The sequence below is a fragment of the Phoxinus phoxinus genome (genome assembly GCF_949152265.1).
Source record: "Phoxinus phoxinus genome assembly, chromosome: 18".
Lineage (NCBI taxonomy): Eukaryota > Metazoa > Chordata > Actinopteri > Cypriniformes > Leuciscidae > Phoxinus > Phoxinus phoxinus.
In genome coordinates, this window is record NC_136893.1 from 23591161 (window position 1) to 23605734 (window position 14574).

Here is a 14574-nt window from a genome sequence, read left to right on the forward strand (position 1 = left end):
ACTTCTACTTTTTTAAGTAGTTTTTTAAATCTGTAATTTTACTTTTACTTAAGTACGTTTTGTTTGAAGTATTGTAATTCGCTCCATTTTAAAATCATATCCGTTACTGAGTAAAAAATGAATAAAATAATAATTTTCAAGAAAAAAAATTAATAATAATCGCGCTCCGGAAACTACTGCATTGATTGAAGGGCGGGAGAACCGTCTATCTATGGGAAGAACAAACGCGCATAAAAGGTGATGCAGACCCAGCTGAAAGTGAAACGCCGTCGAATTCTTATGAAGCGAACCATATGGCCAGTATGTGAATAGGCTACTTTAGATGTAGGAAAAACGCGTGGTTGTCCTCGAGGATAGATAGCCTATCCAATGTGCAAAAAGTGTGGATGCAATGTGGCTGCAAAAGGATGAAACATAGAACACCATCCATCCGTGCAGATATGTCCCGTTTGCAGAGTGAATCCCGGAATCCAGTCATGAAAATTCAATTTACATAACGCAGGTGACACGTAAAACACGCAATGATGTAGTAGGCTATATTAATAAATTGAAAGTAGAGCTGTGCAATAAATCCAATCGCGACATGGTCTCTGAATATTAAAGCGCAAAAAGACTGCTATGTAAATATGCTTGTTCTGCGTGCCTCTGTGTGAATGAGCTGCGTCGCGCCTACTACATACTCAAGTATGCCCTGATGCTCATTGTGTTTTCAGCCTCTCACAAACAATATGAGGACATGAATACATGAACATTTAGAGAGCTGCTCTGAGAGAACGCCTAATGAGCATTTTCCTCATTTTGTTTGAGAAAAACCATTGTCAACACTACAAGTCTTCACTAGAACCCGTCAAAATAAAAGTTTAGTGTAACTAGGAGAAATTATGATAGAAATAGCATACATTACTATTGTATGCCTATAGAACATACTTCTCAAAATAATAACAACAATAATTTGAATTTAAAAAGATTTAACATTATTTAAGGAATATCTTTTTTTGGGTCCATGGTTTAATTTAATAAATCTGTTCTGCAGAACTTTCCCAAAAAATAAAAGGATACAGTTTACATTTATTTGTATTAAATCATAAAAAGAAACATCCATTTTCTGAATAAAATACATTTCATAGGAGTATTCTTAAACATTTTAATAAATTATTAATGTTAAAAATAGTTCATCTAATGGTCATTGGTCAGTTATTGAATTTAGTTGATTAGACATGTTTTATTGAAAATTTAATAAACAAAACAAACACATAATTTTAAGTTTGTTATAATAAAAGCATTGTTAAACCAAAAAAACTGTTTTCATTCATTTAACTGTCATTTTTTAACTGATAATAATAATAATAATAATAATAACAATAATTTATTATAACCGTTTATTTATTTATTAATTGATTAAAGGGGGGTTAATAAAGGCCTTCTGAAGCGAAGCGATGAGTTTGTGTCAGAAACATATCCATATTTAAAACTTTACAAAGTAAAATAACTAGCTTCCGGCCACACGAACATACAGATTCCACTTAAAGGGCACCTATTATGCAAAATTCACTTTAACATGAGGTTTGAACATAAATGTGTGTTGGATTTATTTTACATCTTGTGAAAAGGGGCATAATAGGTGCCCTTTAAGTCTAAAGCTACGCCATTACGCACTACGCTACTTCAACGTCATAAGTTGTGCTTTAGACGCAAATAGACTGCGTTTGGCCGGAAGCTAGAATTTTACTTTGTAACATGTTAAATATGGATTTTTTTTCTTAAACTCATTGCTTTGCTTTAGAAGGCCTTTATTAACCCCCCAGAGCCGCATGGAGCACTTTTATGATGAATAGAGGCACTTTAATGGACTTTTTAAATATAACTCTGAAAGAAGAATGTCATATACACCTATAGGATGACTTGAGGGTGAGTAAATCATGGGCTTATTTTCATTTTTGGGTGAACTATCCCTTAAATAGTAATATTTTCTGAGACATTGCCATACTGTGCAAATCTCATACCGTTACGACCCTGCACGGGAGAGCCCCCCACCCCACCCCACCCCACCCCACCCCGCTGTTAAAAAAGTAACTAAGTAACTTTTACTCTGAGTAAATTTTAAATTAGCTACTTTTTACTTTTACTTGAGTAGATTTTTAGACCGGTACTTTTACTTGTACTTAAGTAAAATTTCATTGAAGTAGTAGTACTTTTACTTGAGTACAATATTTTATTACTCTTTCCACCTCTGGTTCATATTATGGCTGTCAATCAATTAAAATATTTAAGCGTGATTAATCGCATGATTGTCATGAGTTAACTCGCGATTAATCGCATATTTTTATCAGTTCTAAATGTACCTTAAATTTATACTTTTCAAGTTTTGAATACATTAATCAACATGGGTGTGGACAAATATGGATGCTTTAAGCAAATGCATGTTTATTATTAGTGAAACCATTCTCAACAGCATGAAGACTAGACATCTATCAAAGGTATCATAGTATCAAAGGTCATGTTTTTAAAATAACTTGTTGATGTCTATTAGACACATGAAAAAAATAACATAGAAATACCAGGTTCCTGTCACGGGTATGGTGCGGATGAAGACAAAGGCAAAGGCACAAAGCTCCAATTCAAACTTTTACTATAATAAAGCTTACACAAAACGGAAACACTCACGATACACTGTAACATAATCAAACATTGACCGACAACTGAAAGGAGAAAGACAGGAACTTAAATACACAGAGGATGACGAGGGTGCAACAGGTGATGACAATGAAGGGTGATTAACTGATTAACTAGACAGGTGATGAAAATGAACTAATGAAAATGACGACAGAGATGAAGAAAAACACTGAATGAGAAAAACAACCTAAAAGTCCATGGAAACAACAGAAAACACATTAACAATGTGACAGAACCCCCCCCTCCCCCCAGGCGCGTCCTCGCGCCGTAAAACATCCAAAGGGGTGGGAGGGTGGGCGCCCTGGAGGCTGATGAACAGGTGGCCGATCTGGAGCAGGAAGCCTCCAGGGCGGAGCAGGACGTGCAGGTGGCCAGGGCGGAGCAGGATGAGGGCGTGGCCATGGCGGAGCAGACGGACCCTCGGGCGGCCATGGCGGTGAGGACCCTTCGGGCGGCCATGGCGGTGAGGACCCTTCGGGCGGCCATGGCGGTGAGGACCCTTCGGGCGGCCATGGCGGTGAGGACCCTTCGGGCGGCCATGGCGGTGAGGACCCTTCAGGCGGCCAAGGCGGTGAGGACCCTTCGGGCGACCATGGCGGTGAGGACCCTTCGGGCGGCCATGGCGGTCGTGTCGGAAGGGCCTCCACGATCCCCTCAGAGGACTTATTGCCCCCCCCCAAAATTTTCTTGGGGAGGTCAGCACTGGACTGGACCCGCGGCGAAGAGGACTCTGAGCTGACCGGGGCCAGCGGCGAAGGCGGTCCTGGGCTGGACGGGACCAGCGGCGAAGGCTCTGGGCTGGACGGGACCAGCGGCGAAGGCCCTGGGCTGGACGGGACCAGCGGTGCAGGAAGCTCTGGGCTGGACGGGACCAGCGGTGCAGGAAGCTCTGGGCTGGACGGGACCAGCGGTGCAGGAAGCTCAGGGCTGGACGGAACCAGCGGTGCAGGAAGCTCTGGGCTGGACGGGACCAGCGGTGCAGGAAGCTCTGGACTGGACGGGACCAGCGGTGCAGGAAGCTCTGGGCTGGACGGGACCAGCGGTGCAGGAAGCTCAGGGCTGGACGGGACCAGCGGTGCAGGAAGCTCTGGGCTGGACGGGACCAGCGGTGCAGGAAGCTCTGGGCTGGACGGGACCAGCGGTGCAGGAAGCTCTGGGCTGGACGGGACCAGCGGTGCAGGAAGCTCTGGGCTGGACGGGACCAGCGGTGCAGGAAGCTCTGGGCTGGACGGGACCAGCGGTGCAGGAAGCTCTGGGCTGGACGGGACCAGCGGTGCAGGAAGCTCTGGGCTGGACGGGACCAGCGGTGCAGGAAGCTCTGGGCTGGACGGGACCAGCGGTGCAGGAAGCTCTGGGCTGGACGGGACCAGCGGTGCAGGAAGCTCTGGGCTGGACGGGACCAGCGGTGCAGGAAGCTCTGGGCTGGACGGGACCAGCGGTGCAGGAAGCTCTGGGCTGGACGGGACCAGCGGTGCAGGAAGCTCTGGGCTGGACGGGACCAGCGGTGCAGGAAGCTCTGGGCTGGACGGGACCAGCGGTGCCTCTGGATCGGCTGGTGTTACCGTGAGGGAGGAACCACAAACCCAAAGAGCTCTGTCCATAAACTCAATAAACGGTCGATCTAAGTCCCTGCGCAGCAATATCTGGGCCAGTGGATCATCAAGTCCTCTCCAGAACCGTTGCTTCAAAAACTCCTCCTCCCAGTAAACATCCTGATGAAGATGAAGGTAAACTTCCACCAACTCCTCCAATGAACTCCCATTCTGATTGAACAGAAATGCCTCCATAGCGTCCTCCATTACTTTTTTGGGTCGGTCAATCTGTCACGGGTATGGTGCGGATGAAGACAAAGGCAAAGGCACAAAGCTCCAATTCAAACTTTTACTATAATAAAGCTTACACAAAACGGAAACACTCACGATACACTGTAACATAATCAAACATTGACCGACAACTGAAAGGAGAAAGACAGGAACTTAAATACAGAGGATGACGAGGGTGCAACAGGTGATGACAATGAAGGGTGATTAACTGATTAACTAGACAGGTGATGAAAATGAACTAATGAAAATGACGACAGAGATGAAGAAAAACACTGAATGAGAAAAACAACCTAAAAGTCCATGGAAACAACAGAAAACACATTAACAATGTGACAGTTCCCATTACTTCTCTTTCTTTACTCAATTTACTTACACAAGACTGTTTACATTTTCGCACAACACTTCTTCTGAACATGTACAATTTACATGTATTATTACTGAAACCACCCTAAACATAGATCATAAAGAACATAAAGATGTTTTTCAAAGAACTTGTTCATGTCTATTAAACACATGGGGAAAAGAATATAGAAAAACACAGGTTACCATTATTTCTCTTTCTTTGCACTGAGCCAGTTGCTCAAACAGACGTCTACCGAGCCGTGCTAAACGCCTCATTCGCGCCGCGAGACATCCAGACGCGTCTTTACATTGACTTAACATTGAAATCACTCGCCAGACGCTCTATTCGCGTTTGGTGTGAACGCAGCATAACCGTTATCTCTCCAACCACGGGCTATGGCAATGGGTCAAACAGATAATGTGTGCTGCGTTAATCGCGTGTTAAATAAATTAGTGCCATTAAAATGAATTTGAGTTAATGCATTATTAACGCGTTCATTTTGACAGCCCTAGTTAATATACAAGCAAGACATTCATAAGTTAAGCATCCTGACCAGCCCAACATAGCAATATTGTTTCAACCAGTGGGATATGTTTTTTGAGGCAGGGGTATTAGTTTTTCCGACCAATGGCAGGTAGGGGGAGTGTTCGGGAAAGCTGTTTGAAAACAATCATTAATTCTGATTTGTGTCGCTAGCAATGCAGAAATGAATCAATTCTGCAAATAAATGCTTATGCATGGGATTTACATTTTTGTGAATGAGAGGTTTTCCAAAGGTTCTGCCGGTGTAGATTCCATGTGGATGAGGAAAACATTTCTCAATTCAATTTACTCACTGATACATCCAAGGGATGAGGGCAAAGGAGAGTATATCAAGAGTTCCACCAGTGTGAGTCCAATCAATGCCGTATTTCCTGCTAACAATTCTTCTCTGAAACTCAACTTAAATTACCTCTCTATGAACAAAGCAAATTTAAAAAAAAGACAAGTATGATTAAAGTTTTATGGTATTTTGGCCCCTAATGAGGCATCTAACAGAAGACAGATGTCCTGCAGGGTGCCTAACACTAACCAGCCATCCCAAAGTACTTTGCCTCTGACTTGTTGTCAACTGCTTGTTGTCAACAGCTTTCAGTGGTCTAATGACAACGTCCAGCCTCCACCTTTTTACACACACTATCTGCGACGCAGCCGATTCTCGTAAACTACTCCCAATAAACATGCGGTTGCCACTTTATGAGGTCGCAATTGATGCTAAAAACAGACTGGAACTGCAACAATGGAGCTGTTAGTAGTTTGTGATTACGCTTTTTGACAACCAAATGTGCCATCGCACTTCATTTCAACAAACATCTGTGGTAAAAGTTGCAGTATGAAAAGGCTCAGCTCGCACTTCATCTGATGGAGGCTTTTATTGTTTGGTCTGACTTGGACAGATGCTGCAGATATCACACTACAGCAAGTAAATATGCTTTGTGTAACTTGCATCCAACAAAATGCATTAATTCCGTTTTGAAAAACTGTTTTTGAGTTTTACACCATTTGGTCTTAGGATCAGTTTAGAGCTGAAACCCAAATGTATCGAAGCTTTTGAAATGGTTGCCACCAATAGCATATTTTTCTCATTCACACTTCCTTAATCTCACCATTCAATGATTCTTTGTAGTGGAGTGGAGTGTTAAGGGCAGTTTGGACAATTTTGGACTGAGAACAAAGACTAGTAGGCTGGCATGGGTTATTTGGGACGGGTTCAAAGAGGTTCTGTTTAACACGTTGTCTCTTAGGCTGGTTTCACACTTGGTTTGATTGCTTGGTCTGAAACTGAGTTTGATTCTATTCCCCTCCTTCTGCTTCCACTAGTTTCTTTTCAAACTGTACTTTTGGGTTGGAATTGTTGTAGTATGTGTAGTATTAGATCTCTGGCATCTTTCCAAATCATCAATGTGAGGACCACCTTGAGCACTATTGGCTGACGACAAGAAGTGAATGTGTAGATTTTATCGTGATTTGTTTGTGCACAAAATGATCAGAATACCACTTTCAAACCAACCAAATGAGGGGACTTATTTTGAATAAGCAATTACTTCGCATCCGCTAAAAAGTATGTTCTATATAGTATGCATGTGTGTTGTATGAATGTAATCTGAATGTACTACATCCGCCATGTTGTCATTATCATGTGACCTACCAACATCAGTTGCGTCGCTTCACCTCATCGGACACTTTCTCCACGGAAGAAGTATCCGGGTACTCTTTTAGGAGTACTGTGAATTTGGACATACTTCTTTTGTCACACTGTTTTTCGCCTACTATATGGTAGGGAATAATGCGATTTGAGATGCAGCCAAAATCTCTAGTGCAGGTGTGTTCAATCCTACTTCTGGTGGGCCACTGTTAAGCAGACTAAGTTTAGGTCCAGCCCCAATGAAACACACCTCATCAAGTTAATCACGATGTTTAGTATTACTAGAAACTTCTAACTTCCAGATATCTGTGTTGAGCAAGTTGAAGGTAAAATCTGCAGGACATTGGCCCTCCGTGAGCAGGATCGGACACCCCTGCTCTAGTGAGAAAGTGTGGTGCGCAAAGTGTATCCTTACTCAGTGGTTCCCAACCCTGGTCCTGGAGTATCCCAAACAGTACACATTTTGTATGTCTTTATCATTTATTTTTGTATATAAAATGCATCAAAGTGTATCTGAGTTTAGATATTAAAGAAATATGATTTGAAATTTCCGTTTCTATGGCCAGATTTCATTTTGAAAAAGATTTTACGGTAACACTTTAGTTTAAGTTCTCACTATTAATGTTGCTTATTAGCATGCATATTAACAGAATATTAGCTGTTTATTAGCCACTTATAAAGGACATATTAATGCCTTATTCAGCATGACCATATTATACTTCCCTTAATCCACCCAATACCTAAACTTAAAGGGGTCATGACATGAGAAACCAAATTTGCCTTGATCTTTTGGTATATAAGAGGTCTTTGTACCATTAAAACGTCCTGCAAGTTTCATAGCTTAAGACGTCCTCCCCATTATAAACGAATCATTTATTTAATCAAGCTCTAAATACAGCTCGTTCTGGATTCACGGTAAGAAGTGACGTCACAGTACGAAGTGACGTACCAGCGTTTGCATTATGACCGCCTCCAGAACAAGACAACTACGCTTAAAGCGCAAGACAACTACGCTCATTTCGTATCACTGTCGCGCCCGCGCCGCGCGCCTCACAAGCGTTCAGTCGACGGACAGCGAGTGGATCTGTGTACAGGGAGATTACGACGCCGCAGATGTGCTGTTCCTGGCTGTGGACAAACAACATCTTTGAATACGCTGCAGAAAGATCCAGTCGTCAGGGAAAAATGGATGCACTTTATTTTTTGCGGACGTCCCAGTCACGGCAGTGTTAGTTTAAGCGTTTGTTCTATACATTTTAAGGATGACTTTTTTGAGCTTTGCCAGAAAACTGTTGCTCAAAGATAAGTCTGTGCCGACTATTCTGGGCTCAACATCGACGACGCAAACTGTAAGTAATGTATTTAAAACTTTAAACTACTTTTTAAATACGCTGAAAGATCCAGTCGTCAGGGAAAAATGGATGCACTTTATTTTTTGCGGACGTCCCAGTCACGGCAGTGTTCTGTACATTTAAGGATGACTGTTTTGAGGAAAAAATCCCAATATGATGCTGGCTTTGCCAGAAAACTGTTGCTCAAAGATACGTCCGTGCCGACTCTTCTGGGCTCAATAACGACGACGCAAACTTACTTTTTACCATGGCTAATATAAACAGATTTGTATAAGAGAATCTTGAAAATATGTCGCCTTTCTAGTAGGCCTACATGTGATAGAAAATCAAAAATGTTGCCTTTATCAATGCTGCATCTTCAAATATGGCCTGTGCATGCATTTTTGTCCGTGGTACACCCTATCATTTCATTGGAATTAGTTAAATAATGTTAAACTGTTAGCAAATTAAGCTATAGGATAATTATGCAACAATAATCCGTTTTCAAGTGTCTCGGGTTAATTTTTTTTTATTAATTCAAAATAGTTTCACTTTCCATGTGGACACGGGCTGATCCAGTCTTCGTTGTTGTGGTGATGCTTCATTTTGTGGTGATTCCTCATCTGATTCCGGCTCAAAGATAATAAGGTTTTATCATTGCAAGAGCCATCGCTTCGCATGCATCACCCGCTATTAAACAGTTGCGCCGAATCCGCAAATGTTGTGGCTGGGGGCGTTAATAATTGATGCATAGGCACTGACGTTAGCCAATCATAACAGTGGGCGTTAACACTGAACTCTTAAAGGGGAAACACCCCCAAAACAGACTGTTTGAATCAGAGGATGAGAAACAGGGTGGGAAAAGGTCATAAATCACTACATTTTAAAAGTTTTTTGTAAAAAAAACTATAGTAATACTATAATTGCACCTAAGGGAACATAATAATAAAATAAAAAAAACCATGTCATGACCCCTTTAACAACTACCTTACTAACTATTAATAAGCAGTAATTAGGACTTTATTGAGGTAAAGTGTGACTGATTTTACAAACATCTGAATATTCATAATGATACACTCATCATTCCAGATATTTCTAAGAAGAATATACAACATGTTGACACAAGTGACTTAGGAAAATTAGCATTAGAGCCATGTTTGTCTGTAATGTGAGAGAATACATAAAGCCGAGAGCTCCAGTGTTTAGATGCATGACTGAATTATAACGAGGGATAAAAGTTGACCGCAGAGCTGGCACAAGCTTTCAGCAGAACAGCTTGCTGTGGTACGTGGCTGAAACCTCATCCGACACGCATGTGAAACCATCACTGGCCTATTTACATGGGGTGAACCGCTAAGCTTCACAGCCTCCAAATCTGACACTTTTATTTTTGCCTTCCCCAGCCCCTCCATCTCCTTCATTTCCCTCTGTCTTTCGCCCTACGCAAAACAAATGTTTGTTAAAGAGTGGCGGCACACGGTCTTACCAGAAATAGAGTCTACGGATGGGAGTGTGGTCTGGCACAACATGAAGTGATAGCCATTAAAAACCTCAGAGACTGCATGGCTCAATGGTGGAAAACGGTAGTGTGTGTGTGAGCACATAAGGGAGTGTGTGAAGATCTGTCAGACGTTGTCATGGACCCAGTTCTAGGTTTTGCCTTTCTGTTTTCTGGGCTTGTGTCGCCCCTGATGTGCCTGTATACAACACGGTTGTTGCTTTGCCAGAGCTGTCGCACCCATCACATTAGCTAAGCTGACTTACATGCTAAACATTGGCTGCAATTTTCAAAAATTTCATCTTGTCATACAAAAAGAACCATTTGGCGTACAAGAGGAGGCTGAGGCTACTCCGGCAGGATGGAGCGATTTTGAGGCAAAGCAGTTTGGAGGTATGGGTGGTCCTGTTTAGGCTGTCATGACTCCTTGTGAGGCTTCGACAGACTTTCCTCAAACTCTGCCACCCAGGAAAAAACAGGCACGAACGCTTATTAAGTGATTTGTTTGATAAACAAATTGATTAATCTGGATGGGTGAGCCTACAGCTGGTTGATATTTGCTCTGATTCTCTCTGGGAATGTCTTTCCCTTGTATTTAGTAATTTCAGAGGTATCAGCCACTTGGCTCTGGCTGCATGCGATTCATATGCTGATTTTCTGACGGGTCATCTTTTGGAATTTTGATAGATAATTTAAGTGATGATTTGTTGAAATTCGTCTTGCACAACTAAAATTTAATTTTGGCAACAATAGCCCACCTATGGCACTGAACACGTAATGTTGCTATGGTTATAATCTCGCGCAGCCAGACCTTCAGACTGACGGCAGAAGGTCTGGACTCTATCGCAGCTTTCACTGGCCAAGGACCGCCCAAAAGGGTGTCCGTCCGACACGTGAAGCAACCAATCACAGTTCGTTTTGTTCCCCGTCATGTTTAGGGGCGTGAAAATATAAAGTCAACGTCCTAACGATAACAGGCCAGCGTGCATCTAAGAAATTATTCATTCAATAATGTTGACTGCAACAATGGAGCCACAAAGTTCACATACTTTTGAAATTCCAGTGTTTAGTTGATCCTGATAAGCGCACATTGTCACAGTTGTAAACACGGGGCTTTCTTCTTCCATGAGGGGGTTTGGCAACACAACGGCTTTGTTTCCAGGCGGACTGTTAAAGAACGCGACACACATCTCCCGGACATCCTGTAGAATTCAGCCCATCAGATGATGATCCAGATAAAATGTTTAAAAAAAAACATTAAAAAGTGTCCCATTTGCATCAGATGTTCAGCCAATGGTCCGAACATGACTTTGTTAAACATGACATATTTAACACTTTTACACATAGAGGTCACTACAGTAGACAACAGCTATTTAAAAAGCATTTTCTTGCAAATGCACGAGTTTTGATGGCATAGTTGCACATCAACCTCTACAGTTGACCCATCATTCTATACACTGCCACCAAGTGGCAAGCCATCGTATGTGGATTTATTTCTTCAAACAAAGATGGCCGACAGCCAGTCAGAATTGCCAAGTTTCTCCGGAATATCCATCCATTCCTTCTATTCTAGCAGACTCTTGAAGGTGAGAATGTTGTAACATCTAAGAATTCATATCATTGTTACATTTTCCAAGTATTGATTTTAGATTGGGAGGAAATTCTGATTAATCATCTGTCCACTAAATTGGACATCATGCATCACTAACTATATTTCAGCTACAATTCATACTATTATGACTGTAGCTCTTGAAAATACTTCATCTGCAGTGCCTTTTTTTTTGGCTATAAATGAATGTATTTGTGTTATTAGAATGCAATTTGCAGTTATCTGCAAAAAGTATTCATCAAAAAGTAATCTGATTAGGTTATGCATGTCACTTGTAATGCATTACTTTACTCACTACATCAAAAAGTAATCTGGTTACATTAAGCATGTTACTTGCAATCCGTTACCCCCAACACTGCTCATATAAGATGAGATTGAAGACACCTGATCACTAGTTTTTTTAACAGTCTGAAAACATCAATAGAGTCTGAGGTTTTCTCAGAGAGGAGAGTTACGGTACACATGTGCCCGTTTTTGAACATAATCAGAATTATCAGCTAATAACATACATACTTTGGTAGACTGGAGGGAGCATGAGCATTTTCTACATAGTCTGATTTGGGTTTCCACAGAGTTGTACCTTCACCAGATCTTTTATGGAATCACGTCCTTTTTTATCCGTTATGTTCTGATATCAAAGACAAGTGACATCCAACTTGTATGAAGTTATGACCGGGATAATACTCTATTGCGTTTGCAATAATTAAAGCTGTAATATTATTATTTTTTGTATATATTTGATAGTTTTCACATGATTTCATGATAAATCATTTTATTAATTTCTTTGTTAAATACACACACACACACAGTATTATTGTGTGTTATTACTGTATTATGTTTAAAACTGTATCGCTTCAGTTAAATAAAAAACCTCAAATGGCCATCGGAATATCTGTTTGAAAAATACAGTATGTGTAAAAAATTAAAGTTCAAATCTTGTTTTTCATGCCATAATCCTGACTAAGGTTGTCACCTTTCATGCATGAAAGGGTTAAGATTGTCTGTTTGGCATCATGTGACCTTATGAGCTCTGTCTACTCTGTCTTGAAAACACTGTTTTGTGTGTTTTGGTTTACACCAAACTTCCATAATTTGCACCCTGACTGTAGTGTGAGGCCCTCAAACAATAACACAAGGTCTAACAACGTACCGTAGAGTGAATTTTCCACCTCAATAGCAATTCTATCCATTTTATCTTTGGCCATTGTATATAAATTCAGCCGTACTATGACGTGTTTGTTGCCACAAGAGGCGAAAGGAGCTTAGAGCGCATTCATATCTTGGCTCCTTTCAAAATGCGTTGACGTATTTTAGAGACCATTCAAAAGAGAGATTTCTGTACGTGAGCGGTAAAGACCAGCGGCCAGAGAGATCTGAACCACAGCTGCTGTGGTTCGTGTGTCCAAGGAGATCTCTCACTTTTGTTTTCACCGTGGGCTCCTGAACACTCACACATGCACCCTCGCCTTTATGAATTCACCAGATTCTCATCTCTCTGTTAAAGTCATCAATGTGTTGGACTGCAAATGAACCAAAGCACTTCTTTTGTCCTTCCACAGGAGACTCTCGGGCAACCACCTGAGACACATCCCTGGCCCCGTCCTCCAAGGACTCTACAACCTCAAAGTCCTGTGAGTAACGAAAGACAGAAAGAGTGAGAGCGTTTTTGTTTCAGTTAATGCTTCTATGGAAAATAACATTCAGGGTGATTCATTCTGAAAAAGACTTGTATTGGTGTCATTCACGGCAAAATTAGAAACAGAACCGCTGACAGGTGATGATTCAAGTTTTGCTCTGTGGTGAATGGTCAGTTAGCTGTTCCTTATGCCTGGGTGTTTGTTGATATTTTATTGACAGATTGTAATTTTATTGACTGACTTAAAACCAGTTGATGGAGTAGAAAAGGACAGACAAAGGCCAGGCACGAAACACATTCACGGTAACATTCATCTCAAAATTTCCACTCAGGATTCCATGCACCTTTCCGTGCTGTCCTGGAAGCTTCAGTAAATTTGCCCTGTATTGTCATTCAACAATTCAACAATTCAACACTTCAATTCAATTGCACATCTCAAGAAAATTGCCCTGCCACATCAAATCCTTTCATTACCCCATAAAGTGGAATAAAAAATGTGTGTGCCAATAGCTTTTCAGTAATTGTACCTTATTCAAAAACGTTTTCTTTAACCATTACTAGAGTTACAGTTTAGTAGGTTAATGAGAACATTAGTTCAGTTTAATATTTTGATGCCCTTTCCCCCGTTTTCGCAAACAAGATAATGTATGTCATTGTCAGGTATCTTATTTCTGTGGTCAGTGTAGACAAAAAGGGATTGGGTTGGGTATTACAATAGTTACAAATCTTTCTCTGTTTGCTTTCTGTGCTCTATTGTGCTTCGTACTATCCTATTCAACAGCCTAACTTGTCTGAGGCACGAGTACCTGACCTGATGTTTTTGAACTAATGTTCAGCTTTCAATGAGCTAGACAGAATCATGTAAATTTGAAAACAACCAAAACTTCAAGAAAAACATGGCGGGAATGTCACATAAAGAACAATTGGTGAAAATATGACAATGCCACACTAAACTGAAAGTGCAGGGAGGATGAATACACACTTTGTGGCATTTGAATGACTAAATAATAGAGGCTTGTTCACAATGTCATATCAAGACTGCTGGACATTTTAAGTCTAGATTCACAATGGCTATGGTGGCACCATGATTTCCTTGATAAGGACATCCTGCCCACAAAGGAGTATTTATTCCTCCAAACACTGGCTGTGTGGTCAAATGTCAGGAGTTTCATTTGATTGGACATGATAAAGCTGTCTGCCTTGTAATTAAAGCTCAACGTCTGTGGCCTCATGCTCTCACTTTGGAATAATTTGCTTTGTTCAAAGAGCTTGGTGTCATTGTTCTACCACTTCCTGTTTCTTTCGTTCTTTTATTCGATGAGTCCTGTGAGCATGACCTCAGTGGCCCACCCAGGCAGTTTCTCCCCCTCGTTCTGTTTCGTCTTGTTCAGTCTCTCTGCCCCTCCTATGTTCTGGTTTTGTCCACTGAAAAGTGCACCACACAGTACCTGAAATCATATCTCTTGACTGATTGAT

The 14574-nt window shown here is 41.4% G+C and overlaps 1 protein-coding gene across 3 annotated transcripts in view; it reads left to right on the forward strand.

The window, feature by feature from the left end:
• The window catches only part of lgr6 (leucine-rich repeat containing G protein-coupled receptor 6), a 95216-nt gene that overhangs the window by 56150 nt on the left and 24492 nt on the right, over positions 1 to 14574 (forward strand). For all 3 annotated transcript variants that reach the window (XM_079587453.1, XM_079587451.1, XM_079587452.1), the window contains exon 3: positions 13022 to 13093. In XM_079587453.1, the coding sequence (XP_079443579.1) occupies positions 13022 to 13093 (72 nt within the window). The remainder of the gene's footprint in view (positions 1 to 13021; positions 13094 to 14574) is intronic.